The sequence below is a fragment of the Tinamus guttatus genome, unplaced genomic scaffold, assembly GCF_059628265.1.
Source record: "Tinamus guttatus ecotype Peru unplaced genomic scaffold, ASM5962826v1 Tinamus_guttatus_pri_ptg000038l, whole genome shotgun sequence".
Taxonomy (NCBI): Eukaryota; Metazoa; Chordata; class Aves; order Tinamiformes; family Tinamidae; genus Tinamus; species Tinamus guttatus.
Window position 1 is genome coordinate 818,610 of NW_028288572.1, and position 25,572 is coordinate 844,181.

Consider the following 25,572-nt stretch of genomic DNA (forward strand, 5'->3'; position numbering starts at 1 on the left):
CCAAATTCAACAGTTCTGGAAGTCAGTCAAATGCTGTAGCCGTGTTTTTTAAGTCTGAATAATGTTATGATTGGTGAAATCTATAGTCATGCATGCTAATTGGAATTGGCAGAATTCGATGGAAATTTTTTTTTGAAGCATTTTGCATGAATACTTTTGTGAATTAATTTTGCATGTTTTTATTTTTAAATTTAGCCTTTTTCAAATTTTGAGGATTCAGAAACTCCTTTCAAACTTGTTGCTTTGGTTTGTAGTGAAAATAATTTATATCTATATAATTTCTATTTCTATGTAATACTGTTGCTCTGAATTTTCCAAGTAATGTCCTTGTTGCCATTCTAGGCAATTTTAGCTTGAGAGGGGAGAGGTCAGAAGAGGAGAGCTGGGGATGGGAGGGGTAAAGAATATATCCTATATAGCAAGTGAGGTAGAAGTGGAGATGAGGTACCGTAGTGCTTTATGATTCCATTCTGAAAACTGGGCTTTTTCTCAAGTTTGAAGTAGTAGTAATGGTTACTGATAGCAATACTGGTGAATATTACTCTGAAGAACAATATTTTTGGTATAAAACTACCATATCTGGGAAACTTTAGAGAGGAAGATTTTCACATAGCTTTATAGGCAGGTGTTTGACATGTGTTGAGGAGAGGACTTTCTGAAGAGGAATTCAGATGATATTCTGAATTTACGAGGTATATAGCACATAGTACTGAATTACATGACTGTTGCATTTGAATAAATCATACGACATGGCCTTCTCTGAGATGTTTTTGAGTGCATCATGCTTGCTGAAAGGGCCTCTTTTTGTTGTGTCTTTGAGACATCTTAAATATCCCTCCTGGGGAAAAAGTCAGATAAACAGCTCTTAGCAGTGATATCCTAGAAAAGTAGCAATTGCTTTGTGTGGGTTTCCTGTCCTCAGATAGGGCAGGATAAAACAATGGAGAACCAAAACAATTAAACAATGCTTTAATCAAAATTAAATTATAAAGAAGGTATCTCTAAGCTTCTTGCTGCGGCCTGATTGTTTTGGTAAAGCTGTGAAACTTCATGAATGATCATATTTTTATCATAGGAGGGTCAGCCTGTGTGGTTTTTTTTTTGCATTGAATATACTATACATTAAATGATTGATTCAATAATTGGTTAAGTCATAATTAATTACTTCATTAAGCCATATTGTTAAGACATGATTTTGTAGGCATGATTTTTCTGAAACAAGTTTCCCAAATATAATTTGAGCTTTCCTGTTTATAGGTTTAGTTTTAAAGAAATCTTAGCTTTTCATCTCTTCAGACACACGTGCATTAGTTGAAAACCAGCATATTTGAATTTATTGTCATGATTGTGATTGCTATATTAAAATACAATTTACGCAGTTGTGCAGTGCAAGTTTCCTCTATAATCGTTGGGGAAGTATTCTCAAGGAGGATGGTGAAGGCTTTGCAAAGAGTATAGGATGTAGCTCCTATCTTGGCACCCCATTTAAGAGTCTAGAATGAATCCAGCCTTTGAATGATGAATAGTTAACATCCTTATAATCAAAAATAACTTATGTTTTAGCTTGTAAAGAGGGAGAGGTTCTGAGAGAGAAATGTTATCACAGAATCCCAGAATGGTTGAGTTTGGAAGGGACCCCTAGAGGTCATCTAGTCCAACCCCCCACAACCTCTCTGGGCAGCCTGTTTCAGGGCTCTGTCACCCTCACAGGAAATAAGTTCTTCCTCACATGGAGATGGATCTTCCTGCATTTCAGCTTGTACCCATTACCCCTTGTTCTGTCACTGGCCACCACCCAGAAGAGTTTGGCCCCATCCTGCCTACATTCACCCCTCAGGTACTTGAACATATCGATCAGATCTCCTCTCAGTCTTCTCCAGGCTAAACAGGCCCATCTCTTTTAGTCTTTCCTCATAAGATAGATGCTCCAGACCCTTAATCATCTTGGTTGCTCTCTGCTGAACCCTGTGTAGAAGCTCCATGTCCCTCTTGTACTGGGGAGCCCAGAACTGCACCGAATGCTCAAGGTGCGGCCTCACCAGAGCTGAGGAGAGGGGCAGGATCCCCTCTCTCCACCTGCTGGCAACAATTCTCCTGATGCAGCCAGGATCCCATTGGTCTTCTTGGCCACAAGGGCACATTGCTGACTCATGGGTAACTTGTTGTCTGCCCAAACCCCTCTCCATGGAGTTGCTTTCCAGCAGATCAACCCCTAATCTGTACTGGTGCTGGGGTTATTCCTCCTCAGGTGCAGGACCCCGCACTTGTCCTTGAACCTCATGAGGTTCCTCTCTGCCCAACTCTCCATCCTGTCTAGGTCTCTCTGAATGGCAGCACAGCCCTCAGGAGTGTCGGCCACTCCTCCCTGTTTGGTATCGTCCGCCAGTTTGCTGAGGGTGCACTCTGTGCCCTCGTCCAAGTCATTGATGAACAAGTTGAACAGCACTGGACCCAGTACTGACCTCTGGGACACACACTGGCCGTAGGCCTCCAACTAGACTCAACTCGACCACTGGCCACAGGCCTGCGACTTGACTTTTTAGTGTTTAGTAGCATTAGATACTGGTTAGGAAGAGTTGGTGGTGTGTGACTGAAGCACTTCTGATATGAGATTCCAGTTGAGGAGTCTAGCTCTATTCTTCTTTTGCTGTAGGACTTACACTTTAGAATGTAGATGTAAGAACTTAAAAATACTCAATCTGGAAAATATTAGTTGCTCTAAAAATTTTCTAGCTTATCTCATGTAAGTTTAATGATGTTATTAAGATATATTCTGATCTTTTTTTTTTGAGTAGTTTTTATTTAAAAGAACTTTCTTTAAAATATTCTTCCAGTTAAGTACAAAAAGCAGGAATAAAATTAAGCAGAAAATAGTAATTGATGCAGTCTGGGAATTAGAAAATAAAATCTGTTTGGTTTGCCTTGGATATTTTGAGCTCTTCACTTGGGTCTCTAAATTTTCCTATTATATTTTTAAATGTTGCTACTAGCCTGTTGATTGCTGCCACTATAAACTGTGAAATGATCTCATTTGAAATATGGATGGGAGATTCTTCAAAATAAATATTATATAACCTTTCAGCTACTCAGAATCTTTGTTTCTTGTCTGTGATACTAATATTTGGAGGGGGGGAAAAAAAGAAAAGGACCTGTTACAGATCATGATGAAAAACTGATATAGTAATTAATACCAGGATAGAGAATTAGAATGGTAATGAATAAAAATCATTTTGTATGCACTAAAATATATAATATGACAATTTGGCCAGAATAAGGAATGCAGTTTGTCCATAAATTAAAAATTCAAATTTTAACATTTACAAGCTTCCTTGCCTTTTAAACTGCAGAGACTAACAAAGCCCTGATTTAAATCAGAGTGGTTTAGGAGAATATAAATTGTTTACAAGATTAAAAAGATTGCAAGATTGCTGATTTGCAAGATTTATAAAAAAAAAGATTATAAAACAACATTTTGACCAACTGTATTTCTCTAAAAGCCGAAGCTTATATTGAAGTCTTGTTAAGATTTGGTGTTCTTAGTTTGTGCAGAACAGCTTTAGTTTTCGCTTTATATTTTATTGGTTTTTGCTTAGAACAGATTCATTAACTCCAATCTGATTGGAAAAAACAGAGATAAGAAATAATGCAATTTCTTAACATACCTGAAAGATAAAGAAAACAGTCTTTGTAATTTTAGGTGTTGCCCTCTTCATCATATTAGTTATGAATATGATGTGTTAGAGAAGTAGCTATATATAAATATATATATATATATATATGGATTTATAGGATTTATTTGCCACTTTTTGCTATATAGAAGCAATAGGAGACATACTTCTTGATGACTTGTAATACTGTTCTGATTGCTTTTCTACTTGATTTTGAAATATGAGATTGCATGTTTTTCCATATAACTTACCTGTGAATTTTTGTTCCCGGACTGAGCCATGATCAGTCTTTTTTGTCTTAACCTCTTGATAAGTTTTTTTTCTTCTTTTTTCCTTTTTTTTTTTTTTTTGTTTGAACTAAGTTCAAAAAATAAGGCATTATTTCATGGTTGAATGTAGGGGCCAACATTAGAACTTGATGCTTATCTTCAGTAAAACCCAGTAACATGTAGTTAATATAAATGTTTTCATTGTTCTCATCTCTCCTAGCCTTTATGCCTTAAAATCTAAAGGAAAAAAATGAATACGCTGTGCTTTATTGCCTTTCCAGTTGCATGAAAGTGTCTGTTTAATATTTCAGTAAGGCCTTACTTTACTTGTCTGTTCATTTTGGTTGGGCTAGAAAAGGAGCTGCATTGGTGGTGCTGTTTGAATAAACAGGAGTAGAAACAGAAACCTGTCATTTTTTGACAGAAATGATGGTGGTCAGAATGAGTCTCTAAGTGTGGAGTAGGAAGAAAAGTGAAAAGTAGTTGCAGGCTTGATCAATTCTTCCACTAATTATCCCTTCAAAATAAAAGTATTATCTTATTTATTACTATGCCATGGTATTTCTAAGGAGATAATACTGCTTCACAGACTTTACCAGTTCTTTAGTTTTTATTAGTATATTTTTATTTAAGTTTTGCCATTATTAAATATTATTAAAGCATTCTGAAGAACAATCTCTGAACTTTGTCTGACTGTGTATGTTAATATTATATAGCCAAAAATATAAGCTGGACTGATTTTCTCTATATCTCCGCAGAACATTGAATCTTTTGTGTATTATGCTGGTTAGAGTCATGCTGGATGCTTGCCTAGAGAGTAAATTAGTGCTGATACATTCTAAAGGAGGAAAGTAAAAAGGTTAAGTATTATCTCAAATAGATGTTTCCTGGAAGTAATTATAAACTCTGTCTTTTATTTTGCAGACACTATAAGAAGCGTTGTCAAGGCCGGATGCGGAAACATGTTGGTGACCTGTGTTTGCAAGCTGGAATGTTACAGGATTCCTTAGTGCATTATCACATGGCTGTGGAACTTCTGCGGTCTGTAAATGACTTTCTGTGGCTTGGAGGTAGGATTAATTGATGATAGTGGATCAAGTAGTTATTTGCTAAAATCAAAGAAATCCAACTGTCGTCTATAACATTCTTTCTGTACTATGAAAAGGAGGAACAATTTTAGGTGATCAAACTCTGAATGTCAAGAGTGACTAAGAATTAAAGCAAAATTTTAAAAAAAAGATTTAAGTTGCTCAGGTTTCTTCAAGCAGGAAAGGAAAACGTATCTACTTGTGCAGGGCATGAAAAGAGCAGGAATATGCCCTTTCTCCCCCCCCCAGAATTTCATATAATTTGTGAACTTGTTGAAAATGAGCTCTATGCAATCAATCAAACTGTTAATAAAGGTACTAAAGCATATAGGTCCCAGTATTGACCTCGAGGGACATCAGTAGCAACTGGCAAGCAGTTGGACTTTTTACTGCTGGTCTCATTCTTTGAGGCTCTTAGTCCAAAAAATCTTCCCCTGACTTGATGGTTCACTTTGCAAATCATATCTCATCAATTTGGCTATAAGGGTGCTATGGGAGATCACATCAAAGGCCTCGCTAAAATCAAGGTACACAGTGTCCATTGTTTGCTGAGTCAGTCATCTCATTGTAGAAGGTAGTGAGGTTGATGAGGAATTACTTATCCTCTAAAAATCCATGTTTGCTGGTCCTAGTCACCCTATTGTCCTTTATGTACTTGGAAGTGGCTTCCAGAAGGATTTTCTTTATAGTCTGCTCTTTGTCACTAGGTTCCCTGCTGAAATATGCTGCATGTTCATGTAAATACACTGACTCTACTACATGACACTTCATTTTAATGAATTGATTCTACTCACCTCTTGGTTCTTTAATCTCCAGCTGCTCTCGAAGGACTGTGCTCAGCATCAGTCATCTACCATTACCCTGGTGGTACTGGAGGTAAAGCTGGAACTCGTAGGGCACAAGGAGGTTCTCTTTCTGCTGAGGCGGGCAACAGGCACAGACCAGGTAAGTGCTGGAGTCCATTTCTGTTCCGTTTTGTACATGTTCAGTAATGGCAATATCCTCCCCACTTTCTACTTTTAGTAAAATTTTATACATAACAGAATGAACTGAAGCAAACTAGAGATATATTTCTTTCAGAAATTTTTACATTAATGATTTTTCTGAGGCTAATGTCAGCATGTGTGCTTTACACAGAGTTGTAAAGATTTGGATCAATATTACTTCATCTGATTTAGTTTCAGTTTAGTATCAGTTGAATTTTGATCCAGGAAATGCGGACAGTTTTCAGAAAACACACATGGTGTGAAAGAGCTGCGCGTGTGAGAAGGAAAGGTTAGGTATAGTTATGCTGACGTGTTTCACTGTTGCAAAGCCAGCATTTAACAAATAGTTTTGTTTAACAAAATATACCCATAAATGAGCACTGTTCTTAAGATTCAGCATGCTTTTTATAGACTCTTACATTGCATCACTAATGTAATAATTACACGGTACTGATATGACATTGGAGATGGCCTGCTTAACACATGTAGGAATTATTAGGAGAAATAACAGTTGTGGGGAAAAAAATGAAAACTGAAAGTTAAGGTGGCTTCTAGGATGGGCTGGGTAGGATTCATGGAAGAAATATCTATTTTTGATTTCTCAAATATGGGAAAACTGCCTCAGAAAGTGGGAGCTCCAAATGACTGCAGGCCAGGAGACATATCATAAAAGCTGGCTTTGTTTTTGTCTGCTTCATGGGAGTTAGGCTAGTAGGCTGGACAGACCCAGTCCAGCTGGGTCTAACCCAGCTCAACGACGGTTTCTCACATAGTTAGGTTGCTGTACAGTATTGAAACAAATAGAAGCTGAGTTTGACTGCTGATATAAATACTCTTTGGTGTGTGGTGTGATTAAAAATAATTCCTTCATTTAGAAAGGCCCAAAGTTTATTCATATATAAATCACAACCTAGTAATGAAATTCTTTGTGGCATCTTTAATAAAAAAGATGTGCTTTAACCCCAGATAATTTGGGGGTCAACAATTATAATTGCCTTATTTCAGGAGAAAATACCATGTATACATACAGTGTATAGGTATTAAAGTCTGTTCATTTCATCTTCTGACCTATGAGTGTTTTTATGTAGGCTGTTACGGTATAATGTCACCCAGTTATGAACCTTTCCCCACTTTTCAGCAAATATTTAACTGTATATGTGGTAATCTCTTCTTTGCTAAAGTGTTCTCCTTTTTAGTAGAAGATGTAAAAATAAATTCCATCTGTAAAAATAATTGAATAAAACATATTTTGGGTATATAATTGCTTTTATTGGTAAGTTGTTTTGTAGCTCAGAGTCATTCTGTCACCGGTAGTCTGCAAGCTTGTTAATGCACCCTGCTTTAAAACCGTAAGCACTGTTTGACAAGATTTTTTGAGAAACTAGGAACCAAACATTAATAAAATGATGACAAATTGATTATTTTATTTGTTCCTTTCAGATAGAAGCGTTACTGCATGTTCCGTTCCTACTGTTCCGTTCCTCTAGTTATGACCTTTTAATGTTTTGATATCTGAAATGTTGACCTCCAATGTCTAGCCCAAAGGATAGTGAAGTCATTCTCCTCTATCTTCTGAAAGATTCTTTTCATTGCCTTTTGCTGATTCTGCAATGCCTTTCATTAAAACCCTTTTTCCAAAATTGCAAGCTTGTTTATGCAGTTATCTTGATATGACTAATATTGTAGGGACAGGATTTAACCTAGGGAACTAAATCCAGTATAGCTCTCTGTAGAGTCAGCACGGATCTTAAAAAGTTCTTGGATTTCCAAATTCTACCTCCGTCTAGATATACTTGGAACTTATTTTTCAACTCACACCTGCTTTTAAGGAGTATAGATGTGATAGATATCTTTGTATCTTCCTGCTATGCCTGGAGTTACACCTCCTCTAGCACATGTAACTTCAGCCTCTTCTTGTTATGCCCCTTGTGCCTAGACCTAGCCAAAAAAACCCTGTTCCTCTTGAGTCTCTTGTGGCTTCTACCCATTGGCAATATTTTGGCTATCACGCAGGATCAGGCTACTCAGCAAATGGTGTGGTAGCTGCTTTGTTAAAAAAAAAAAAATCTGGGGAGAGAAACATTAACACTGTCTCTCTTTCTATAGCATAAAACACAACTTTAAGAAAAGGGAGGTGTTACTTTTCTGCTGAGCAGAATCGTAATGTCATATTTCACAGTTACTTGCAGCCAGCAGAATATCGTGTGGTTTTTGGTGGTGAACCATTCACTTCCTTTTGAAACTCCCTAGAAGATGTGTCTCTATGCAGGAGTAGTTCATTTACAAGAGAATTAGTCAATAACATCACATTTAAAATATCTGCCTGAGTAAGGTAGATGTGTAGCCTTGTTTTTTCCACCTGAACCACTTGCCTGCATGATCTTTCTAATAGTAAAAAGTTGTTACAACAACAAAAAAAGTTCCAATTAAACCAGTTTGTCTCCAACAGTCCTGTCAACCCTCTGCTGTAAATAGCCTGTCTTGTTGAGTAGGCCATATTCAAATCATAAAAAAAAAAAAAAAAAAAAATCATGGAGTGAAATTAATGACAATTGTAAGGGATACATTGGTTACAGCTGTTTGAAAGGATTTCTCTAGAGTGTTGTGTAGATTACACGAGCTCCCATACAGAGATGTAAGAGCCGTAGGACCTGCTTATTGAAATATAGTAAGTGGACTGTCATAGAAACTTGCTGATTAAAACAAGAAAAAAGAAAAGGATTAAAAAACAGAAAGGATTTGACTTTAAAATACATCATGAAAAATTAGTCATTTTATGTTGATTTGCCTTAAAATTGATTATAATGTTAGAAGAATTTTTCTTTCTTTTTTTTTTTAACAAAATTAGATTTAACATATGGTGATTACTTATGTATTTGGCAGTCCTTCAATATAGGAATGCTGATTCTAATACATTTTATTATTTTGTTGAAGCCTGATGATAGTTATAAACTATATTATAAGAGCTTATTGTGTTGGCTGTATTGAAGGCTGAAAAAAAATCATTTTTGTTCCTCCTTTTAGGGGCACAAGAAGTTCTCATTGATCCAGGTACATTTTTTTCATGCATGTTTCCAAAGTCTTTTCTCTTTATTAGTAGCACAAAGGGAGTAAAAAGCAGCTTTTACAGTAGTTGTTAACCATAACTGTTCTAAGAGCTTGGACCAGCTCCGGAACATAAAGGTTTCTTTGCCATCTTAGCAGAGAAACATCTTGGAGAAATAAATTATAGTAGAAAGTTAGGCATGGACTTTGTTACAAACATCTAAAAGGATATAGAATCTTTACAGGTCTTTGTATGTGTTTTATTATGGTAATTCTGCAATAAATTTGCATTCAAAGGTTAAAATCGTTATGTTCTGTGCAATACCCCAGATTTTTTTTTTTTTGTGTGTTCTATGTCATATTCTCATGCCTTATGTCTGTAAACCTCTCTGTCTCTTTCTCGTTTTCTTTACTATATATGAAATGCAATTTCTTATTTTACTGGCCTCAGGGGAGTGTGTGTGTGTGTTTTTTTTTTTTTAATAGTTTAGTAGTTGTCTGGGGTTGGAGATCAGGAATAGAAGTATTTGCTTTAAGTGATTGTGTTGGAAGAGGAGGTTACTGTTCCATTAATTAGTTTATAATAACATACTGCACAATTTCTTTTATATGTGTCCTCTGGGAATACAGTTTGTCAGTAAATGAAAACTAATGAAAGATTAAAAGCAGATATTCAAATTTGTCTCTAATTTTAACAATGTAATATTTTTTCATTGTCCAAATATACAGATTAGTGTAAATATTATGAATATATTTGTATTTTAATAAGTATAAAGTTATTTCTTGTTTGTTGTTTTATGATTGAATTCATTTCTCGTTTGTTTTCTTTATTAAGAGAGCTTAGTGAAAAGCATAGCAAATGAGATCACTTGTTTTCTAGATATGGCCTGGTTTCTCTCTTTATTCTTTGTATATACTTTGATAACACCTACAGCATGTTCTATTTTTTTTCTTAGATATTTAATACTAACTCAAAGTACTTCTGCTCATTTCTTCTCCTCTTCTGTTTTAGGGGCCCTGACTTCAAATGGTATCAATGCAGATACCAGCGCTGAGATAGGACGTGCCAAGAATTGCCTTAGTCCTGAGGACATCATAGATAAATATAAAGAAGCCATTTCTTATTACAGCAAGGTAGTCCTCCTTAGTTTTAACACTAAATTTCTTGTAGGTAATGAAATGTTGTGCCTTGGGTTTCAGAGGGTGTTTTAAAGCATGTACAAAAAAGTACAAATAAGGTAAAGGAAGAAATAGGGGTATTTTATATGATAACGTTGTGAAAATAATGATATGTCATTTCCATGGTTGTAACAAAGAGAGATTCTCCAAATGTGCCCAAAAGATATGTTGTGCACATCAATTAATTTATGATCAGATGCAATGAACAGCAAAGGTTTTAGGAATGGTTTCAAATAAATAATATATCCTTCAATGCCACAGTAATTCTCCACTATATATTCAACTTCTTGTGTTAACATAATGATAAGTTGTGTGTCTAGAAAGAACATATTTTTTTAAGAGTAGTTATTGGGCTTAGTTTAAGCCAAGTTATTCATATTTTGTTTAAAATATTATCCATTGTGGGAGTATAATATCTGTTGTGCTCTCTCCAAGTAACAACTGTGCTTCTCTGCCTTCACTTACAAATAACCAAGGACCCTTTTTATTGATCTGCTTAAGACTTATCACTGAGCTTAAGAAACCTTCATAGACTTTTAAACATTTTTTTTTGCTGCTATCTCAAATACACAAGAAATATATAATTGTAATTCTGTGGAAAATTGCTCTTTTATTTCACTCTGCGCCTTATTTCCCACGTTAAATTTTGGACATGATGAACACTTCAACAGAGTTTAACTTACATAAGTGGTAGGCATACCCAAATGTCCAATATCAGTATAATCTGAGGAAATAATGAGATCAGATTGCTTGTCTAGAAAATTGTCTCCATTTATTGTCTGAGCTCAAACAGATCAATGTGTATACATTGTTTCCTCTCTTACTCTTCAGTTAGTGTAACTGAAATTTTCCTTTAGAGATAATATTGCCGACTGTGTATTAGAAAAATGAGAATGATTTGTAATTCATTTGTAATCAATGATAGTGTTTTAACTAAGGATAGATTTGTAGCAGGAAAACTAGAGTTCTGTTACTATTGCTTCCTATGCTATTTCAGGTATTTTGTAATAAATAGTAAAGGCAAGTGCTTAGAATGCTGAAGTGTTATTACAAAAATGACCTGTATATTAATGCCTTTTATCTTATGTATCTCTTATGCTGTGATTCAGCAGTGAAGCTCTGCTGTTCCTTTAAAATAGTGAAAACTGAGTGAAGATATTGAAAACTGTTGTTTTGCATAATAATTCATCATACCTTAACTTGGGTGTATGTTTAATGGTATAGTCAGTAGCATTCAGGGATTGCCAGCTTTAGGAGATGTGACAACTCACTTGTGTGCTGAAAAGAAATCTTGACAAGTACTATAGTAGTTGCCATTCTTTAATATTTTTATTATTATTTAATATTATTATTTTTATTTCTTTCTCTGTTCAAGTACAAGAATGCTGGTGTGATTGAACTGGAAGCCTGTGTAAAGGCTGTGAGAGTCCTTGCAATACAGAAAAGGAGCATGGAAGCTTCTGAGTTTCTTCAGAACGCAGTTTATATCAACCTTCGTCAGGTCAGTGCAGAAAGTCCAATTATTTTTCTGTTCTCATGTAAGATACTGTACTAAAAGCATGAAAGTAGATTCAGGAAAATCAAGTTCTTTTTCTGTGCCACTAGCTTCCTCACCACCACTTTACTTCCTCACCAGGACTTTACTTCTAAGGATTTTCACATCTCTGAGTGTAGTTAAAAAGAAGTATTCAGAGCTCATGTAAAAACATTAGGACTTTATTTGAGATTGGAGATTTTTTTGTCCCTTCTCTCTTGTGTAGACAGAACATGTAGAGGAGAAAAAATGTCTGAACCTTCTCGTTTGAGGGCAGGAGCAAAGACTTGGTTATTTTCCTTTCTAATTTGAAGCAGCTTTGTGAACTGTTTTTGTTGAGCATGTTTATTAGGATACTAGTTAAACTTGTTAACACCTGATGACAATGGATCAGCCAGGTTTCAAGATGGACAACATCTCATTCATCTGCTTGAAAATTTGCTTCTAGAAAGCACAAATGTGAGAAATATGAGGAAGATAAATCCTTCCACTGTTGAGGGATCTATTTCCCATAGCTTGTGGAATGACTGAAAGTTATCTTCACCGTTGTTCAAGATTTATAGTACAGAGGAGGGAGGCAGATAATAGTGGTGCTTAGAATTTGGGCTAAAGGAGGAGTCATCTTTTTGTAAGTTAAAAAGAAACAAGCTACAGAATTGTGTAGTTCTATTGCAAGTAGATAGAAGAAATATCAACACAATGAAAATCAACAACAAAAAACCCTCAAAAGGGTAAATTGTATGCTTCTGATAAAAAGATAATGCAGGTTTCTTTCCATACCCTCTATCTCCTGTCCATTCTAAAAATAACTTGTTTTCTGGTTATAGGAGAGCTCCAGGGTAGTAAATCTCATCTTTGCATCCAATTATGGGGAATAAGTTGTAACATCCACTTAAAAATTGAGAAAGATTGCTGGAAGCTTATTTTAATATAGGAAAGAATAATTAAAAATCCAATAAGCAACTACCCTCTTGAAAGCCTTACTTAGAAAAGGCCTGAGAAAAAAAATAGCCCAGTTACTTGGATGGGCTTTTAGACAACAAGAGCTTTTAGAGATGTAACTGTTAGTTTGTTTTGCTTTAATAGTTAGATGAAAATTAACCAGCTAGAACAGATGCTGTGCTTCAGCTGTTCAGTGTTTTCCACCATCTAATAGGCCTTACATGTTTATAGATTTGTAAGGCCAGGAAAGGCCTGCAGAATGGCTGCTACAGGCTTCCCAGAAACAATTGATTTGGGATATCTATGGTATTATCTTTTATTATTTATTTATTTATTTTTAATTTTTTGAATACTGATAGCACTGAGCTGTTTAGGCTGAGGGAAAAGACAAAATTTTTTCCTCCTTGTTGTATTGAGGAAACACAAGCAATTTCCTGCATCTACAAAAAATATTTGAGCAACTTTGTGGGCAAAACGTAGGCATTTAGTTAGGTAACAGCATTAAAAATGGATTCAAATAGGAATGACATGTTGCCTCCCTGATAGTGGTTCCGATTATGAGTGAGCATTCTTGTTCATCTAAATTTTTATCACGACCCTTTTCTCTTTCCATGTTAAACATTTAGTTTCCATAGATACACATGCATGGACAGAATTATGTCTTTGAGAAACAGTTTTAATACTTTTTAAGGTCTTCTGACTTCTATATTTGATTGTGTGCTCATGCCCTTTCCAGCTCTGCTACCATGGGTTTTTTATTTGATTATGCTTTTTTTTTTTTTTCTTTTAATGACATGAATGGCAAAAAAAGAAAAAAATGATTGAAGTTTCTTTCTGCCTGCTAGAAACCTTAGCCCCCTACCTTTCTTTCTGATAGCTTCTGGGGACTCTACCAAACTGTTCTTAACAAGTTCTCTGTCTTCATTTTGTGCCTTTCGTTCTTTCCAACGTCTTTGACTCATGGAACTTTTCAGTTTAGTGCAATTGCCTTTAGACAACTTTTGTTACAGGATTAGTCTTTTTTTTTTAATGCACAAGCTGCATACTTGCATTGTATATTTTGTGCTGCTCATTCTGTGGCCAACAGCAACTTCAGCTGCAAAAAGATTGAAACTGCACAAAGTCACCTGTTAGTCTGTGTCTCTTTTGAAGATCTGAAGTGTCAGATACAGTCATGGTCCCTTCTGCAGGTCTCTGGAGGGTGCATATCAGTATTTTCAAAATTGGCAGTGACTTTTGAAACCATTTTTATGGGTGTGTTAGAATTTAAGTGACTAAAGTATATTTTTAGACTTCATTTATAAGACCTATGTTCTTAATTCTCTCTGTAAAAGCTATTACTGTGGCTGGGATCGTCATTTGAATTTGTAAGGCTTTAAAATAGTTGGAGTTAGACACACAGACTTCCCTGATGGGTATGTTCCATCTCAAAGAATGAGTTGCAGAAGTGCCATTTCTTCTCCATTAGCACAATTTTAGTGTGAAGCTTGTTATTTTAAATGCCTTTAAAGCTGCTGAGGTATTTTTCAAAATAATTTGTGGTAACGTAAAATCTTTTATAATGCTCTTGGATGTGCACGCTGTATTTTGTGCACTAGGTGTCAGCATTGATTCGCTTTCAGAGCTCATTGCTTCTTGCTGGGATGTGGAATTGAAGTACCTGGAAATTTGAGACTTCCTACAGAAGTTTCTTCTTGGCTGTTTTCAAAGCAAGGTTGCTATTTACACCAGAGAGGAAAGAATGATTACCTGGGTCTTGTGCCATGGTATGAATAAGCAAAGAAGTCCATGTCAGTAGTTTCTTCTCAAGTCTAATTCAACTTTAAGCTGATCTGGACTTCACCTTTTGCCAAATTCTTCCTCTCTGGTAGGCTATCTGCTTAGAGTCATGGTATTCGTATTTTGTAATTTAAAAGGTTGGAGGTGCAAATAGTTGGGTAAACAGATCACTTATTTTCATAGCCTGAGATTTGAACATTAACTAGTATGTTCACTGTTAAGGCTTTGAAAAGGTCTAGTTTAGCACATCAATGTTTTTTGGAGGTGTTGCATTTTTGAGTGCTAATTGCACGTACAGATATCACAATAAATATCTTCCATAAAATGCAAAACTGTTTAGCTGTTATTGACTGTTTTGACCTTCTATTTGTTAATACTGTTGACAGAAAAAGTGATGAGGAGACTTATGTTTTCTGCTCTTGTTAGCTGTTGGACTTGAAGCTTAAGTTTTCCTCACAGTAGGAGATGCTAAGACTGGCTGAATGAGAAATCACTGGCTTTCTATAAAGTTGGAAAATACCTATTACATTCTTTACATGTTACTTTTTACTTTCATATCATCTTTAAGATTTTGATAAAAGCATTCCTTTTCTCTTTCTCTATTAAATTTTAGCTCTCAGAAGAAGAAAAAATCCAGCGGTACAGCATTCTGTCTGAGCTCTATGAACGCATTGGCTTTCACCGAAAATCGGCTTTTTTCAAGCGGGTAGCAGCGATGCAGTGTGTGGCACCTAGCATACCAGAACCTGGTTGGAGGGCCTGCTACAAGTTGCTTTTGGAAACCCTCCCTGGGTATAGCCTGTCTCTGGATCCGAAAGATTTCAGTCAAGGTAAGTGCTCGAGGGGTGGAATAGCACTCAACTGGCTTGCTGTAAATCTCAGTTCCTGGAGATGTTTCAAATAAGAACAAACTTCTGTACCTGAAATGAGTTGCAGCAAGTAGAGCACATTTAGTTCTTGTGGTGTTATTTTCAACAGTTCCAAAATTCTGATGAGAAGTGCTGCTAAATGCTAAGTGCTCTATTCCTCTGCTTGCTGGGAATAATTATCTCTTTATCTGTTTTAAAACTATTTCTTTGTGTTTGATTATACATTTCTGAATACAAAATAAGTTTTATTTTATTTTCGAGAATTTTTCAATTAAATGCATTCGTCTTGTGCCTTAGAAATTGTGTTTCTTTTTATATTCATTGTTGGCTTTTTGTCAAAGAATGAAAGGTTCTTTCTTGCATTTTTATATATTGATGCACACATGTACATACATACATATTTATATATAAACCCCCTATGTATCTACAACTGTATCTGTACTGGTATGATTAGCATAAGGTCACTTTTTCCCCCGAATTAAGTCGATGTGATATTATCTGCAATACTGACATTTGGTTAAGAGCATTCCAACAGTTTTTAGATGCTGTATATCATTTAAGTTCCCATTTTATTGCCTCTATTAAAAAAGCAGAGCAAAAAGTTCCCTTAACAATGCATGACTATTCTTGTAGTTAAAAACTGTGTTCATTTTCTGTAAGTTACATGCTGTCTGCTGACCTTCTTTAAGTAAGCTCTTTTGGAACATTTTTTAATAATTAAAGCTTGGTGTTAATGTTAGCTGAAACTGAATATAAGGTAATTATTTTAAATCATTTGTGGGATTTCTGTGGACTGCAACAGGCTTGTAGACAACTGTCTGTATGTGTAGACAAAATTTATTTATTTTTTGCATCAAGTCATACTTCAATGGTTATTGGAAAGAGATGGTGTGTGAGAGGAGGCAGAAAATGTCAAATGGACTATACAAATTGTGTAGGAAGAGGGAATATATTGAGGTAAAATAGGCTATGACCTATCATGGAATAGATGAAGACTAGCTTGGGAACTTCTGATTTTTTTTGTAATCCATAGGTTAAATTTGGAGGTTTTTATACAAGTATTGTTACATGTATTTATACAAGAATTGTTGCATATTAAGAACACTAAATACAATGTTTTTTGATAATTTCTAGCTTTTTTTTTAAATGTAAATACTCTGTTTCCTCCATAGGACCTCACAGAGGATGGGCTGCAGTGCAGATGCGTTTGCTCCATGAACTAGTTTATGCTTCCAGAAGAATGGGCAATCCTGCTCTGTCCGTCAGGCACTTGTCTTTCCTTCTCCAGACCATGCTGGACTTTCTTTCTGATCAAGGTAGGGTTTAAAGAGGAAAAATAAAATAAAAAGAAATAAGAATCTGTGCTTTCTTCTGTGCTATAGTGAAGCAGCGTGACTTTGTAATATACTTAATTTGAGAAGTAATGGAGAGGCCAAAAATTGGGTAAGAAAGAATAAGACAACAATTATACAGGGTTAGTTTGCCCTGAGCTTGTTGTGTAGTATGTAAAACTTTCTTAAAGGTTTTCCATCTTTGGAATGACTCCCTAATGCTTTATTCCCTCTGTAACATTTAGGTATATGAGCAGATAGCCTGATTTGTATGTAGATGGAGAAAAAATACCTATTTTTTGAAAATACTAGAAGCCTTCTTAAGTGCTTTTAGTGGAGAGTTTGAGAGGAATTGAAGCTGGTTAGGAAATTCAGATTAGAAAAGTTCACTGTAGAATAGACTGACTCTACTGTGAGCTTTCTCTGATGAAATATCTTAGTAGTCTGGATGCAAAAGTCATCGAGGGGACGAGGGACAGTCCTTGCTCATTTGTTTGGGACAATGAAGGTGTAGCAGCTGAACACAGTGGAACTGTTTAGTTGCAATAGGAGCCTTAAGTTCCTAGAAATTAAATAAGTTCCTTGGATGTTTTCTTTTTTCTTTCCCCCTTTTTTTTTTTTTAGTTCAGTAATAAATTTTAGTGCCTTCTTTTTAAAAAATTTCTTTGGATGCCAGTTAACTGAATTTGTCTGTGAATGCTTGTCAAAATGGTGCTTACCTGTGTGAAAACCTTTTTTTAGGGAGTCGAAAGGACAAGCAATGTTTACAAGGTAACTTGGGAAAGCAAAAGGTGATAATTATGATGTTAGTGTTCTATTTCTTGGGAAAAAATGAAGCAAAAACTTCAAAAACTTTTTATGTGTAGTTCAGAATTATAACATTGAACCAATGCTGGAAGATTATAAAAATATTTTTGCTTCACCATAAACCTAGGTAAAAGACGTAATTTTTTTTCTAATTGTTTTCTTGTTTAGAATACAGAGAAATGGAGTAAAATGATTTTTTTTTTCTTTTTTTTTCCTTCCGTCTCTGTTTTCTGCTTTAGCTGTAGGCAAATGTCTCTTCTTGGTGACTGTCCAGCACAGAACTTTGCTGCCAAGCTTTAGCTTTTTTCGTTGCCAGTAAATTCACTTTATTTAGTGACTCTAATCAATTGTAGAGAAAAGAAGGACCTGCAGAGGAACTGATAAGCTGGAATAAATTATCTTTCTATCTCATTTTATTTTTTGCTGTCTCAGGGGACTTGGGTTTTTGTGGACTCTTTGATCAAATTTTATAGTTTTAGGTATGGACAGTTTGGCTGAAAATAAGATTTATGTATGTCCACATACAGTGTTGCTAATTCCAAATCCTAAAAAGGCTTGAAATTTTAAAATGAAAGAGCTTGTTTGTTTTTATATTTGAAATTAAGCTTTGAACCTCTTAAACCTTAGCTAATTTTCAGATTTTTTCTATATAAAGCAGACGAAAGTTGAAAATCTTGTGTATCTTCAGGCATTATAGGACTAAGTAAAGCTTCCAGTTTTGCAAGACTTGTGGTAACTGTAATATCCTGTGTGTCTTTGTGTGTCTTTGGACAAATATTAAGAATAGTTTTTCAAAGTTTTTGAATAGTAGCTGAATCTTTTTCTTTCTTTGAAGTATAAGCAAAGTTAAGAGGATGAGACTTAATAGCTATCTTGGGGGGTAATATTATATTGCTCGATTCTATTTATAGAATACAGATACACTGTCAAAATCTCTGTGCATTTAAAACATTTTTTTCTTGTATTTCAATTGAATGGCATTATTTATTTGAAAACACAAATTTTGTAGCTATTTGCTTGAATTACAATTTTCAACTAGCAGGCTGGCAAATCTGAATAAAAAAAAGTAGCATCAAGTGAACAGGAGATGTCAGTCACTGTTGTAACAACATAGAAGTTGAGAGTCTGATTTGAAATTAAGCTATTTAGTTATATAAATATGTAAAATGCAGCCTTCTAATTAGCAAAAAGAGGTACCAAATTCAGCATAAAGGATCTGAAATCTCAAAACATCGTGCACTAACTCCTTGATAATCATTCCTCCTTTAGAAAGGATTAAAATGTGCAGTTGCAAAGTTGCTTTGACTTAAACTCCTCTCTTTTGCATAATGTGTTTTGAATGTGTGTGCAGTTCACACTGAAGTAGTTTTGAGTGAGGTTGGGTACTTGAAAAAATGATATTGTGGATTTTTATTGATAGTATCAACAGTACTTAGAAGGACTGTAATTTGTGGTGTGTGTAAATACTTCTGATTTAGCTCCTCTAATAAAGCTTGTCTAAACACCGATTACTTGGGAGCAGCTATTATCCAAGCTCGTGCAGATTCCGCTTAGAAAGGGCATGTGCATCAACCCTGCCAACTCCCAGGTTCTCCCAGACTTTCCTTGAGTTTCCAGCTGTGTCACGCCTGCTATTTTCCTTCTGCTAGCGAGGCTCAGTGCTCCGAAGAAGCTTTTCTTACCATTTGTATTGTGATGAAGCTAGGAATGTGTTTTTTTTTCTTTCTTTTTTTTTTTTTTTTGAGTGTGTTTGGTCCTCTAAAAATACTTGAAGTTTCTCTGTTTTATTACCTAGGAAATAATGTACACTTTCCATTGCTTCTTAGAATAGCTCCAGCATTAATAGTGTCCTGTCCTTCGATTGTTGTGTTTTATTTCTTTTCTACTGAAAATAAATTTTTGTTAAGATGAAAGGCTCACCCTGGGAGAGCTCTGCTGAGCTGCATCTTGTGGACTTGCAATTAATTCAGCAACTAAGTTGATAATGGCTCAGCCTTGCATGAAACATGCAGAGGCCACCTTACATCTGCTCCCAGCATCCTGGGTATCTTTATTTTTGGGGTGAGGGGGAGACCAAGATCCTCTAGTACTTTCTGAGACAGGATCTGTTTCTCTCATTTCTGTGCATGGCTTTAGTCTTTTCAGTAACAGCAGTGACCGAGAAAAAAAAGAAATAAGCCACAGACATGATCATAAAGTGTCTGTTAGATTCTGGCAAGGAGATACACTTTTTGTTCCAGTTCTGGTGATGAAGTTATCAGTCCTTCTTTGCTTACCGAGTGTAAGATTTTGAGCAATCTTTGTTTGTTCGACTTCTTACTGATGTCAGAAAGGAATTTGTTTTAGCCCTAGCAAACTCCAAGGGATATCATGAGCTTCAAGGTACCGTTGGATATGAGCCTGACCTCTGCAGAGTAGGTCCTCATCATTCCAGCCATAGTCCCTGGTTTTCTTTAAGCACATGAGCTCTCCAGTGCAAGACTGAACTTGTCATGACACTGCTCATCAGCCGGAGTGTCTGACATCCTTTCCTGTATGCCATGGTCAGTGGGATGATGGAAACTGTTTTATCTAAGGAAAGATTTGATTTGTTTCTTTCAAAGGTCCTGAGTTGAGTTCTCAGAAATATCTCTGGGGCGCATTTAGTTGTCTAAATAACATTGATGTGATTCTGAACTCCGTGGTGGCAAGAGATTACCTCAACTGCAGCACTGCCTATTACTTGGCACTTCAAAATCCTATGACATGATGATCTATGCTGTGCAAACCTTAGAGGTTTGTAGGTTTGGCTCCAGGTTGTTTTCTGATGCATGTAGAAGCCTCTTAGCTTCCAGCGGTTGCTTATTCTCAGCCTGTGCTATTCCCTGATGAGGAATTTCTGCCAAAATTTATGTTGGATGCTCTTTTGGTTTCCCATATCCTCGAGATCAGTGGTGATGGACGTGCGTGTGTTGACTGTGCAGATCACTTTGATGCTTTGACAGCTTAGGGTTGTTGGTAGCTGGAGGATGAGGGACTGCATGTCAATAATCTTGGATGTGGGAGAAGTCTGAAATGGCTTTCAGAACCTTTGATCCTTTCAAGACTGCTCTTTTCAGGTGAGGGCCGACATGTCAACTGGCAGGAGCGGGAGGTCTCTGCCTCCTGCACAGGAGTGATGAGCTTGATCTTAGGAAAACATCCCTGAACTTGGAGTATTTTTAGAAGTTACAGCTAAACCTGGCCTGCTCGTAATTTGATCATGTCAGACTTGCTGTCTGACAACTGTAAAATATCCCTTTCTGTTTCACGGTTTGCAAGAAGAAACTGCAGTATTTCATAGACACTTTTATTTATAGAACAGATTGCATATGCATTCGCTTTGTGAGATTTAAATTTCAATTTGCTATGCAAGAACATAGAAAGTAACAAAGAATTTTAATCTAGGCTCATAAAAAAGTTTGACAGCTAGACCAAAAGTAAATATGTGAATACCCTGAAATGTAATCCTTCTGCCACGCATTAATTGGCAGAAATAAAGACCAGACTTGTGTTGTGTTGAATTTCCACCCAAAGACCTGATAAAATTAAGTCAAACTGCATGGGCAATTGTTAAGTTATACTTCCTCACACGAGTTTTATTCAGTATTAACCACGTAGTATTTTAGAAGAGGTAGGGACACAGAATAATCTGTCGCCTCGTGAGCAACTGCTCTTATTTTAGGGCTTGATATGATTTAAAACCACCTCTTTTTTTTGAGGGATGACAGTAGCAACTTGTTACTATAGATTCACCTGTACCTAAAAGAAAAGAAGGTGATTCAAGGAAGTTAAAAGAAATGGCTTGTTTGTTGTTAGCATAGAGGCTACGTAGGATGTCATATTCTCTGTTAAAAGAATTCCCAAAACAATGAAAAAGCAAGTCTAGTTAAATAGCAAAATAAATAGCATTATGGTTTTTTTTTAAAAAAGGAGGGGGGTCCAGCTTATAAAAGTGGATGTGGTGTCCAATTGTGAGAGTAGAAACCGTGGCAAGTTATACAGGAAAACAAACGAAAACCCCATAAGCCAGAAAAGACTCTGATCTTGGTGAAGTCATTAAGGCTAGTTAATAACTTCTTCAAATACCTCAGAAGCAGGAAATCTTCTTGTGCTTTTGTGGACCTGAAACATGGCTGGTATGCGAAGGAGACAGTCAAGGAAGATTGAGGCATAGCAGGAAAGTTGGTTCATTTTAGGAAGTGAGATTTCCATGCTCCACCTATTCTTTGCAGGGAATAAATTTGAGAAACTCTCCTGCAACATCATTAGAAATGGTCTAGAGTGGAGAATCATCTGAACGATATAATGAGTAGTAGGAAATTTCAGTGACCAGATAGGGTCCCAAGATGCTAAAATTAAAAATGAAGTAGCTGAATGATAAATTGTTGCAAATAATGGATTTTAACTGTCCGTTTTAAAGTTTTTTTTAAGGAAAGTAGCAAATGGACCTCTCCATTTTTTAAAAAATTTGGAGGCGAGGAATCCTTCTAATTAAATGTGGGTTTCCTTTTTATTTTTCTGTTGATTTTATATAAATAATAAATGGTACTTCTGTTTGGGGAAAGATGTAGTGAATTATTTGGGGCCTTAGTACAGTACACTTTGTGTTGTACCTGTTTCCTGTAGTGTGACTATAATTTTCTGATTAAAATACAGTTTTGGTTATAACTTAATATTAAGGTTAAGTTTGGTAAGGCCAATTTGTCTGAGTGATCTCATATTTCCATTGTTGTGATATATTTAAAATATATTGGAGGCAAAATTAAAGAACATAGTTGTCGATAGAGTTCAGCTGCCTTGGTTACCGTCATCTTTTAGATGAAACTAAGACAATGACAAATAGTCAAGCTAAGACAAATAGTCTGTTTGTGTGCTGCAGGAGCTGTGTCTAGCAATGGGTATTCAGACCATGGATGTAAAGATTCATTTCAGGTGGTCCCCCCAAATATACAATGCAGGTTTTGGGTCCTCCCTAGCAGCTCTTTTTCTCCATAGCACCTTTCATTTTGTGCTGCATGGCTTGCTAGGATAGCTATAACCTCTCCATACTTAGTTATTTGCAAGGACGATGTTTAAATTAGGATAGCTTTTCCTTAGAACCTTCTTATAGCATGTAAATCCATTTGCAGGAAATAAAATGTATTGATTTCAAAGGCTGAAGAGTGAAGTTTTCATCAGGTTGAATGTAGAATATGATGTAAATCAACACTTGATGTTAACTTCTGACTCAAAGTGAGGGTTACTTAATTGACATTAATGAGCTGATTTTAATGGACTGAATTGTATTTTTGTTACAAACCGCTTGCAAGTTGTTTTTGCATAATCTATAAATCTTTCAAAAGGGAGTTTGTTTGGTATTAGGTTATTAAAATTAACCTGTTTCAGGATGGAGACCGAAATCTGACATGTAATTACTGGAAACTGTTTATAGCAGCATAGTAGATTCTTGGCCATTAATTGCAAATATTTTTGCAGCTGTTTTGTTTCATCATAGTGCTATCTGCAATGTGCACACAGGTATAAATAAAAAAAATTATAAATATGTAACTGAACAGATAATTTTTTTCTTCAGGAATGGTACAATGTGGTGGAAGTAAGAACAAATTTAAAACTTGAATCTGGATTTTTCTATCATGCTGTAAAGAGATTGTAGAAGGAAGATTGTATTAGTTAGGTGTTAATGATGCACTAGATATGCACCATACAGGACCTCATTAGCCAAAGGTTTTTTTTTTTTTTCCTTCCTCCCCTATTTGCTTTCTCTGATGCAAGTTTCCTAAGAATGACACTGTATAATCCTAATGAAAATTTCGTGCATAAGGTTAACAAGTATGAATAAATAAGATGGGTGTTATTTAGGATTTTCTCTAGGATAACTAGCAGAGATATGAGTTCTGTTGCTTTATAGTTTCATATTTTCTTTAGTTCTGTACTGTAAAATTTGGGCAGAGCAGCATTACAAATAATCATTTGCTTCCCCTTGACTATAGTTTCTCTGTTATATGGCATGAAGGTTCTGGTTCAGACCCAGCTCAAGGAATTTATTAGTTTTGAAGGGCAATAAATAAGGGAGACTCCGTAAACTTGCCACAAACGCTCAAATAGGTGTTAGAAAGATTTTAATTTATTTACATAGCACAAAATATGAAGACAAATGTCTTGAATGACATTTGAAAGAAAAGCTACTGTAATGTGACTAAAATCAAGAGTGACCCAGATTGTCTAACATTATAACAAACCTGAAAGTCTTTGTCACGTAATCTACCTTGTTTTAGATTTGTGCGTTCATGAGGCACAAACTACAATGTACACCATATCCAGATACATAGGTGGAAGAATAAATTACACCTTAAAATAAAGCGCTGTATTGCATGATGACAACAAAAATCTCATTAACTTGGTTAAAACCATTCACAAATGAAATGAAGTTTCCAAGCTTTTACTTAGGACTCGAATTTTCATGAAGTTGTCTCTGCTTTTGAAGAAGTGTTATATGTTTGATTGATTAATCGAAAAAAAGGATAAGTGTTCACATGAAGACAAATTACAAAGTTTTGTTCCAGAAAAAAAAATAACTTTGGTGAAGACATTCTTCATCTGACAATATGAGGGCATGATGTGCTGTATTTGTATACAGCATAGTGGGGAAAAATGTCCTACAGAAATCAGCATGTTGTTCCCATCATCTTCTGTCTCCATATGTCTCTTCCACCCAAAATACAGAAATCAGATGTCTCTTAGGATTATACCATCATATCTGTAAATTTTTATAGTCTGTTTTGTTTATAACAGCTTTACAGCAATCCTTGACAACCTTTTTATTGGTATGGAAATTATCTTTGTTTAATTTCTTCCACTCTGTTTTAAGATAGATCTTCAGGTATTTCTTATAAATATGAGAAATGATTGGTATTGTTCAGTGGCTTACATAGTGATTTTGTATCTGTAAAACATATTTTGAAGTGTTAAAACTATACAGACATCTGAAGTTTTCTCAAATACAGTGGAGAAGCAGCTACTGAAATTTTAATGGTATGTTTCTGAACTCTGACTTAGTTATATCAATTTTTCATGAGGTTTTATCTAAAAATACTTTTCTGCTAGCAGTGAATTTCAAGCTCAATGTGACTTCATGTATACAACTGTTTTAGATAATTATTAAAAATCCTGTATTAAAAGACCTTTGTGTGTTTAGACAGTCTTTTCCCTTTCTTTCCCTGTATTGATCTACTTCAGAAGTAGGAAACACTAATCTGCCACAAATAAGTTATTTTTTTGTGTATGCTGAAAACAAACATCTTTACCAATTTTGCAGGAGAGGGATAAGCTGATCTTTTCTGAGAATGTGCTACTATACAACAAATAACTGAGTCCCTTTGCTCTCATGCTTTCCTTCATGTGAATGGAGCCACTTTCTTTTATATTACTTGTTATGATCTGTTTATGGAAGTGGATCTTATTCACCTGGCTAGCATAGATTAATTATTTTCTTGTTGCTGTCTTAATTTTTCCTTTCAGACTCTATGGATCTTCTTAGTTTTAGTCTCCTTTGTATCTAGTGAAGACTTGCTCTGCGCGATCTCTCAGAGAACCAAAATTTATGTAATATGCTGTCTGCCTTTCCATCTTCCCCATAGGAAGAGCTTTTGACAAACCATGGTATGGAGAAGATATCAGAGGTGCTTTTTTTTTTTTTTTTTTTTCTTTTTTCCAGATTCCTGACACTGCAAAGAAAAGGAAGACCCTAACAGTGTCCATATCTGAGGGAAAGGCAAAAAAAAAGACCTTTAGCCCTTATTCACTGTAGTCTTTCCTTTTTGTCTGGCACTCTGATAGATAAGAATTGTAAAGAGACTGTTCAGGGCAGTAAAAAAGCATAGGTGAGTGAAAAGTTATTGCAGTAGAGAATACTGAGAGGAAAATCCAGCATTCAGGGCATTCCTTACAGAACAACTTGTTCAAGCATTGGATCTTTGAGTACTTTGAATATTTACTTGCTCCGTGTATTTTTTTTTTTTTTCTCAGAAGGACAGCACATATGTTTGTTTAATTAA

At 35.5% G+C, this 25,572-nt stretch overlaps 1 protein-coding gene across 1 annotated transcript in view; it reads left to right on the forward strand.

The window, feature by feature from the left end:
• The window catches only part of TRAPPC9 (trafficking protein particle complex subunit 9), a 359,903-nt gene that overhangs the window by 5,878 nt on the left and 328,453 nt on the right, over positions 1-25,572 (forward strand). Inside the window, exons 3-9 of the mRNA XM_010225586.2 lie at positions 4,862-5,007; positions 5,842-5,970; positions 9,036-9,062; positions 10,069-10,190; positions 11,611-11,736; positions 15,104-15,320; positions 16,532-16,675. Of these exons, the coding sequence (XP_010223888.2) occupies positions 4,862-5,007; positions 5,842-5,970; positions 9,036-9,062; positions 10,069-10,190; positions 11,611-11,736; positions 15,104-15,320; positions 16,532-16,675 (911 nt within the window). The remainder of the gene's footprint in view (positions 1-4,861; positions 5,008-5,841; positions 5,971-9,035; positions 9,063-10,068; positions 10,191-11,610; positions 11,737-15,103; positions 15,321-16,531; positions 16,676-25,572) is intronic.